Genomic DNA, 9,402 nt, shown 5'->3' on the forward strand with positions numbered 1-9,402 from the left:
GTAAATCACCATCTCAGTAGGTTCTGCCATTCTCTTTTCTAGTAACCTTCTAAAAGGTGGTCTGTCTTTTTAGGTGACAAGGGCCACTGGGCTGTCCAGACTTTTTCTGAGGGTGAGGATTCATTAAAGAGCAAAGATTTTAGTGGAAAAGACATGAACTTCTAATTTCCTCCCTCAAAAGAATTGTCTTGTCCTAGAGAAGTGCAGAATGAGGCTGGCTTTTCAGGAAAGAGAAAACATTGACAGGTAGCCAGAAGAGGGGCAGAAGAAAAGTCACCAGGAGTTGAGGGGCTCTGAAATACTAACTCAAGGGAAATTTAACAGCTGGATTTTTAATGAAGACTTGAAAATTGCAGATGCAGTCAAAAAATAATGCCCCAAAGAAAGAAATAGTGGTGTTTAATCCCCAGATGTAGGCCACTGCTGTCCTGTTCTCTTTATTGAGGAGAAAGAACAACAGTACTTTACGAGATATAATATTTCCTGGTCTGTTCTGTTTTTAAAGATGTGGCAACTCTGAAAATGAGAATTTCAAAAGTAGGCTTAGCTTAGCTTGTGGTGAGTAGGCAACTCATTGCACATGAGTCACCTAATTGTCCCTTTGGGACTGTTTTCATGTATCTCTCTAAAAACAGATCTCTAAGACACTGGTGCTTTCTTTTTCTTTCTTTTTCTTTTTTCTTTTTTTTTCTTTTAGAAACCTTGTGAACATTTCTGAAACTGAAATTCAGTTAAATTTTCATCTCATTTTAAAAAAGGCAAAAGCCAAATTACCTTAAAAAAGAAAGGAAATTGGAGAGCTCTCCAGTCTGAAGGAATATTGGTTACTCCAAATCAGAGTTTCTGATGTTCTATGGTGCCAGCTCCTTCATCCTTATCTGCACTCCTTTGGGTAAAGTAGAGCCACGCACCAGCAGGACACTGCTCACATGAGCACGCAGCACTAAAGCAAGCCAAACAGCTTCTAATACGCAATAGCTCTTGCTGTATAAAACAGGAAGAGACTGGGTCCCTTCCTGAACTAATAAGCTTTCAAGTCTGTTTTTTTTTTTTTTTTCCACAGAGGCAGGATACATTTTTACAGATCCTAATGTTGTTGATTCCCTAGTTCGCCTTTACCTAAAGCCTGACCAAAGCATTTACAAAAACAGGTGATGTCAGGTGAGTCTGTATGTCAGGAGAGCTTGGTCCTGTACCTGGTGAGCAGCAAGGAGAGGCAAACAAAAGAAAATCTCACATGAGGATCAGATCTGTGTCTTCAAAAAACAGTTGATACTGCTGCTTTTGCTTTTTCATTATATTAAACACTCAAGTAGTGATTAGCTTCTCTTATACCTTCTTCCTTACAGCGGCAGGAGGTGGGTTTTGCTAAGCAGCTGTCCACAGCATGCCTTCTGTTGCTGCGATGCCATCCCTTCACTAATCAACCTCTGATAACGATGGATGTGCAGACAAAGCTGTGTGCTAACCTGTCACCTGGGCATTGGCCTCCTGGATCTATTCTGAATTACTCTCTTTTGTTTGCTTACCTTCTTCACTCTCTTTAATTATAACATAATAAAGCAATGCCAAGGGGAATTACTAATAAAGGGATAAGGGATAAAAGGCTCTCTAAAGGACGAGTCTTCAGTTAGCAAGCCATTGCCACAGGGGCCTGCCCATCTGCATGGTGCAGTGCCAGAACGAGAAGGCTGCTTTGTAGGACTCTCTGGGCAGCATCAGCGGAAGCGTCCAGAGCTGCTCTGGCCAGCTGTTACACTGCAGTGAGCAGAGAATCAGGTCTCAACACTGAGACGGCTTTGCTTTTCTGTGCCATGAGGCACATGGTTTGTGCACAGAAATCTCCCAGGGAAACTTGCCTAGCAAGCTGCAGTTGCTGGATCCAGTGGGCTCCTCCTTGCCACTCCATTCCCTTGGGCAGCCTGTCCCCGTCTCTCCCTCTAAATCACGAGCAAGATCTTCCCCAAGTCTTGGCTCCTACAGTCATCCTTCTACCCTGTTAGTCTCCATCTCCCTCTTCCCCTGAACTCTTCCTCCACAGGGAGTTTGCATCTGCATGGACACACAGGGAGAGGCAAGCAGATATGTGARGGGGAATGTCTTCACTGTGAGAGTGATGGAGCACTGGAACAGGTTGCCCAGAGAGGTTGTGGAGTCTCCTTCTCTGGAGATATTCAAGGCCCGCCTGGATGCAACYCCATCTAACRTGCTCTAGGTGACCCTGCTGAGCAGGGAGGTTGGACTAGATGATCTCCAGAGGTCCCTTCCAACCTTACCCATTCTGTGATTTTGTGATTCTATGAAATACGGAAGTATTTCTAAGCAGCTTTAAAGTACCCATCTCAGGCAGCAGCTGCTTTCCAGCTTACRCTCACCTCTGCAACACAGCACCCCAGCTGGTTTCCTCTGCTCCTGATGCTGTGAAGATTCCCCCAGGGCTCCAGGCTAGTGCTCACCTTCCTATGCTTCTCGGCTTGGTCTTCCCCGCGGAGCCCCTCATTCACCCCCCACCTCCACCCTCAACCTCACCGCTGTGTTTCCATCTCCCCACTTTGCTTCCCTGCCTGTTCTCTCCCCATGGTCCTTCCTTGTTTCCTCGACATATCTGTTCCCCGTTTCTTCACCTCCCCTTGTTTCTTCACCAGCTGCCCTTCTTCAAGCCTCTCTCAGTTAGACATTCACACTGAACTAGCTCCTCTCTTAAGCTGAAGGCAGAAGGAGGTAGCTATATGTTCAGCCCTTTGTTCTCCAAGACTCTCCAGCTAGCACCTGACACCTTTGGGTGCTGCAAGGTTCAGAGGAATAATGAGTTGCAGAGGGGGCCCTGCCTGGCAGCCAACTTCTGGAGGCAGGTGGCACTGATGATGCACATCAAGCATGGTAAAAATAAAGCATGTGGATCTGCAGATGCACATTATGCTCTGTGCCTGGCTATCTATCATAGAGTATTTGCATAATTTTTCATAGGCAGCATTTCCTCAACAGGCACACTCATGAAATGCAAAGAACTGTGTTACTGCAGGGCATCAAAGACACTTCCCAGAGTCCTTGGGCAGGACCAAGTGGGAGAATTATCTGTTGGTGGGGGTCTCAGGGGCACTCCAACAAAGAGATTTGACATCGCTGCAGCTGCTAATAGAGAATGTTATTATTACGCCTCCTCCATTTCCCTGTATTTATTTAGGGCCCAATCCTGCCAGCACAGTGCTGACTGACCTGGTGCACATGGGAGGTAGCGTACACTGCAACAGGAGAGATGTGATCAGCACCTTGCAGGATGCAACCGCTAGACTGCATGCTCCCATCAGCAGAGAGGCATTAGTCTTTCCCTTGTTTCTTGCTCTGAACGGAGTGTTGAGTTGGTGCTTAAGAAACAGTGAGAATATACCTGAAATCAACCTTCAGCAATGTAGATTATAAAATACTGATGCTGAGCAGTGATACTGCAGGGAAAGCAAAGCAGCTGCAAATTAGGAAGTTTTCAGTCTGTGCTTTCTGGATGAAATAACAGGAATTTTTAATCATCTTACTGCCCACATAAAATTCACAAGGGGAAATGCACATTTCCCTAAATAAGAGAAACAACTCTCACATGGGGGGGGAGGGAAAGACTTCTCTAAGTTCTCTAAGGGCTATTTCCATGGTAACTTCTAAATTCAAAGCTCAAGCTGTTTTGGCTGTAGGGATACTCAGAGAAGGTAACAAGATTGTTTGTTGTTGTTAATAGTGGGAAACAATCATCACTGCTTTTTCATGCAAAATAGGCTGGATTGTTTTTGTTTGAAACTTCCCCCAAATCAGCAAAGAACAAGCATGAAAAAWTTCACCCTGGAAGGTGAAAGACTGAGAAAGCTGAAAGCACTGAACATAAGGAATTAGAATAGAAACGTATTCATGATTTACCCTGGTAGTTCACAGTCAGCTCGCAGTGTATCCATGTAGTCCTTTTTATCCCCTGAAAACTCCAAGTGGGTCATGTATTTTGTAATGCTATACCTTTTTTTAATACACAAATAAATTCATCTGTTTCTGTAGCAGTTAAGTGGACACTGGAGCACAGACTGGTCTACAAGTAAACGAAGATGAGAGATTTGGAACAGGACACAAATGCCCTCTGGAATACACACACAGCAGGAATGGGAACTGAATGGGAACTATRGTTTAGTTTTCAAGAGTTCATCTCTGCTAAGTGAGGTAATGTAATCCTGTGCAGGAAAATAAATAATACATGACCATGTTGTTAAAGATAGCATAGAGAGGAATGATGAACTGGTAATCTTCATTCATAGTGGTGATGCAATAAACAAGTTTAGATATTTCCTAATATTTGAATACCTGAATTTTAATATTCTTTTAATGCAGAAGATGGAAGGAAAGAAGTGTATCCAGTTATCTTTACTGAAATATATATTGTTATGATGAACTACGCTAAGCAAAGCCTTTCTGAGATTGTTTTTTCTGTAACAATAATAACATTAGTAGTTAATTTTGCCTAATATTGCTGAGGTTGAGTGTGTGAATAAACTAGCATCTTAAGGCAAATAAAGCTTTGGGTTTAAAGTATGACTTCAATAGTTTAAGAATCCAATCGAAGGTATCACATCACTCCTCTCTAGCTGTCTTTTAAAGGGTGTTGGGGCTGCTCAGTGCTTTTTAGATTAAGCTCTGTGATTTACAGGATTAGGTCCTATGCAAATCAGTCTGCCTTCTGCTTACAGAGCTGAAATGCAGCAGGACCGAATGCGTATCTCAGTTCGCTGAGCAGCACTTAGAAAGGTCTCTAGTTACACAGAAATCTAAACAGAGATTTCATTTAACATTTCTGAAACTAGGGATCTCTCTAGTCATGTTTGCCAAAGAACCGATGAAAAAGGGATGCATGAAAGGTGACTGACTGGCAAAGGTGATGGGCGCTGATGTCTTTGGCAGATTGGAAGTAAAACTCAACTGAACCTTTGAAATCATTATTAAAGCACAAATATGCAAGCTGTTGTCTAATATTATAATGGGAATTATCAGAAGGGAGATAAATTTGTGCAAATGTTTCTAAAAACTTGCACCACTGGACAGCCTCCCTAAGCAATCAGTGGCAAGACTCCCAAAAAACTCAGTGGGAACCAGATTTTGTCTAAGTTAAAGAACACATTTTGGAGTCTTAAAGCAACTTGCAAGCAGTGCTTACAGATTACCAAGATCTTGGTCCAAAAGACGTTGCCACAACTCCCTGCTTTTCAAAGTGGTCGATTAGGAAACATTTTCTTCCTTGCTGCAGTTAAGCACAGGCTTAAGCATGCTTCAGATGTAGATCCTGTCTCTATAGCAAGTTGTTAGACTTGTAAGGGGGCTACAGAAAAAACACATCATCTAGTTTTAGTTAGAGTTCAAAGATGAAGAGGTCACTGTCAATTCTGTCCTGGCACAGGATCTTGGTAACACAGTAGGATTTTCCTGCATGGGTGAAACTTAATTTCTTGAAATAGGAATTTTGTCCCCTGAAACATGCTTTTGAATTCATGGCTTGCACTACATGTAGAGAAAGCAGAACTGCAGAAGACTCTTTACAATTTTCAACCTCAGGGCTTTTAACTGTGCAGACAGAAATCAAAGCGACATAGAGCTTTCACAATCGATTTTGCCTACATTAAAATCATGTTCTGTGTATTTACAGTTGATTACCTATGTTAATCAAGGTAGAAGAAATGGTAGAAGTGCCTGATGCTCCATCCTTTTCGCAAAGGCCCTTTAGTAACCAGTACCAACTATGCTTGTGAGCCCTGTGGAAGCTGGTGGTTCCCGGCCTTCGCTTCTGCTTCTGCRGCAAGGCGGCTTGGCAGCGGGCAGCCGGGGACTTTGGGTGGTCCCGCTGGGCCGCGGGGGGCAGACGGGCCATGTCCCCTCGGCAGGGGTGATGGGGAGATGGCAGGAAGGTGGGGCTGCATTCGCTGTGAATGGTTTGGGTCCTTTGGGGCTGGAGGGAAAAGGGATTAGAGGCGGGCCAGGAGATAAAAGCTCCCAAACGGGAGCTGAGGCAGAGCTTTGGTGGTGCCCGTAACCCAGGCGAAGCCGCCAGCAGCCGCCATGGCCGGGCGGCTCGTGGTGCTGCTGCTGCTGCTGGCCCTGCAGGGCAGCCCGGGCCGGGCCGGCGAGTACTGCCACGGCGGGGCCGGCAGCCCGCAGCGCGGCGGCTTCCAGTGCCCCGAGCGCCACGACGGCCCCGAGGCCGCGCTCTGCTGCGGCTCCTGCCGCTTGCGCTACTGCTGCGCCTCCAGCGCGGCCCGCCTCGACCAGGCCCTGTGCCCCGGCACCCCGCCGCAGCCCGGCCCCCGGCCTCCCGCCCCAGGTAAGGCTAGCACCTCTGATAGCCATAACGCCCCAAGGGCAGCATGGCTGTTGCTAACCTGTTTTGATTGCTAATGTATGCGGGTGCCTGTAAATAATGGATTTGACTTAACTTCTGGTTTGTAACCGTATCTAGTAGCTCTCAAAACCAGATTGCACAGGCAACCCTACGGCAGCTCAGGCCTTGACTGTGTGCTGTWACAACCCTGCCTTTCTTGGTTATCATGCACAGCTGAGCAGTAGCTGAGATACACTTGAGTATCGCCACAGCTCTTGCACGGGTGTAAGTGCCGTAGGACTGACCGACTGGTTTGACAGCCTCTAGGATTTTGCCAGTGAGTCTGCCACAGCAATTGCCTTTTCCTGGGGCTTGCTGCTGTCCTGCAGCAAGATGAAGAGCTCGGAGTAAGACAAAGTACTCCGRCTTGCTCCCTGGTGCCTGCCTTATGGAATAAAACAAAAGATCTAACCTAGAATCCTGCTGCAAGTGACGGTTGGCTAACATAACTCTTCCTTTTTTAGTGCCTGTTTACCTGCCATTCCTTCTTGTTGGATCCATATTTGTGGCATTTGTTGTTTGTGGCATCTGTGTTGGAATTTGCTGCTGCAAATGCTTAAAATCCCAGGACGAGGAGCAGCAAAGTGGACTCGCACCTGGCCAGACTTGGCTACTAGAACCTGATCTTCCTTCTCGGCTCCCCAGTTCTAGCTCTGCCACCAGAAGCTCCCTGGGCAGTGCTCCTCAAACCAGCRACATCTGCATGAATCTCGCTCCATCCCTTCCTGTCATTGGGTTCACTGAAGATACTCTGTACTTAAGTGCTCTGCCTGCCAGTGGCAGATTCTTGCACCCCTCATACACTGGCCACAGCATACCAACTGATCACACCACAGTGACTCCAGCATCCTTCCTTAAAAGAACTGTTTATGGACACAGTGCTAATGCATCTTCTATTAGTGGARCACATGAGGACCAAAAAATGTACTTGGGAATTCAGGTCTGAGAAGATGACACGTCACCATGTAGCCCAAAATGAGGGGTGACAAATATTTTAAACTCTTAGTATGTGCAGAAATTTTGGCTTTTTATTTCTCTGAAGATAATGGGACTTGATATAAGTTCTTGTTTTTAACCTGTATGATTAATGCTATTGAAAAGGACTAGATTCTGTGGATCTTAAACCTGTTAAAGGAGTAACTGCAACTGTTTCCCTCAAACCTGCTATTCCATGCTTTAGGGAACACATCAGAGGACTCAGTTTGAATTTCTGTGCCACTTTTGTGGCACTTCCCAGCCCTCCCCCCCCCCGTTAGAAAAGGGAGGCACTTTAGTGGAGTTTTTAACTGTGGACGCTTGATAGCCTGTAAAGCAGAGTAAGCCTGTTGTATTTATCTGCATATCTCTACCAGTAAACTGATGCAAAACGGTAAAACACTATCAGTGATTTTTCTGCCCCGATGAACATGTCCCTGATGAACTATCAGTTAAGTGCTGCTGCTAAAGGAACTTCTATCTGTAAACTCTGTAAAATGCACTTTTTGTACAGACAGCAGGGAAGGCAATAAAATAGTATGTGTTGCTTCCTCTTCTACAGTGGCTTAATAGATTTTTTTAAAAACTCTCTTTAAGTAATTAGATCAACTGGATGAAGAAGTACAGTACAAGGTAWGAACAAAATGTGCCTCTGATCACAATTTTCTGTTTCCTGAGAACGTACTGGAAAAGCTTATCTGCTTTGAGTCAACTACTTGCGAAGATGCACGCTGGCTGACTGCAGCCATCCCCTTCACAGCAGGGCACTGATAGGAAGAAGTTGTCACAATATACTACTCACTGCTGGAGTGTTTTAACACTTCTTTCCAGCACARAAACCCGAGTGATTATACTGTGGAGGCATGTTAAAAGGACTCCACAGGTGTTATCAGTAGGAGCAGAGGCCAAAGATTAAAATCTTATGTGTACAAGAAACAAATGCTAAAGTCTGTATTGGTGCTGCCTATTAAACAGAAAACTRGTACAAGAGAGAGTCTTGGAGGCTCTTGTACATCAATGGGACTAATATACTTTGTAAATAAACTTATGAGCTTAGACTACTTTATAAATATTTCATGCTGTAGAATATTACATCTTAATTCTGCTGTGCAGTAGGTTCTGCTGAAATGCTAATGAGCATGTGTATATGCTAGTGTCCTAGTTTGTAGGGGTAAGTGACTATACTTGGATAACTTCCTTGCTTTCTCATGGGTGTAAATGAGAAATTTAATAGAGCTTAGCTACCCCAGGATTGTCGCTTATGTTCACTAGGCCAATTTCGCTTAAATTTGAAACTTTAATATAGGTTTTTCTATCTAGTTAACATCCAGTTTTGGTAGTATATAATAACAGAGACTGCAGTCAGTTCAGAGACAAATGAACACAAGATATCCTTCCTGATGTTGTTTGTGCTGGAAAATCTATCTAAGAGAAACTCACATCACATTTAGGCTGTTAGGAAGATATATTTTATGCTTGGCAGACTCAGGCATTAGAAATGGAATATGTATTTTTTTTWAAAAAAAATAGTCAAACTCTCCTTTTGTAAAACATGACTGTTCTCTACTATAGATTTCCTGAACTAGGAAGGCAAGGGAATATGTAATCTGGCAGCCAGTATACATAAGCCTCAATTTGTGGTGTTTATACAACTCCTGTCAACTTAACAGAAATGGAAATCTTTCCAGGAGGCAGCTTCAGGATAAGGTTTATAAATTAAATAAGAGATCAGACAAATAACCTTTCTGATACTACAAAATAGGTAAGGGTCAAGAGGTTCATGTATGACCCTAAGGAATTAAAAAACAAATGTTGATCAGAATTGAGAAGCAGAAAAGCTAAATGATTCTGTGAATATTCCCCTATTATTCTGCAGGTAGGACTAGCAAAGTGTTTGGAGTCAACATTCCTTCCTTTCCCTCACATTTTTTTTTTTTTTTTTTATGTTCCACAATTGGAAAATCGAGACAGAAAGCCAAAGTGGCTTCACCGAGGAGACACTCACGGGCAAAGGTAGTACTGGGACTCAG

General features: G+C 44.1%; 1 protein-coding gene across 1 annotated transcript; it reads left to right on the plus strand.

Moving 5' to 3' along the window:
- Positions 1-6,078: 6,078 nt before the first annotated feature.
- Positions 6,079-7,343, plus strand: LOC146584671 (protein shisa-1-like). Its single transcript, XM_085324291.1, has 2 exons — positions 6,079-6,340; positions 6,862-7,343. The coding sequence occupies exons 1-2, from the start codon at positions 6,079-6,081 to the stop codon at positions 7,341-7,343; spliced, it is 744 nt and encodes a 247-aa protein (XP_085180417.1).
- The last annotated feature ends 2,059 nt before the right edge of the window (positions 7,344-9,402 follow it).

The sequence above is a fragment of the Rhea americana genome, unplaced genomic scaffold (assembly GCF_003343005.1).
Source record: "Rhea americana isolate MKP2758 unplaced genomic scaffold, rheAme1 scaffold_90, whole genome shotgun sequence".
In the NCBI taxonomy this organism is placed as follows: Eukaryota; Metazoa; Chordata; class Aves; order Rheiformes; family Rheidae; genus Rhea; species Rhea americana.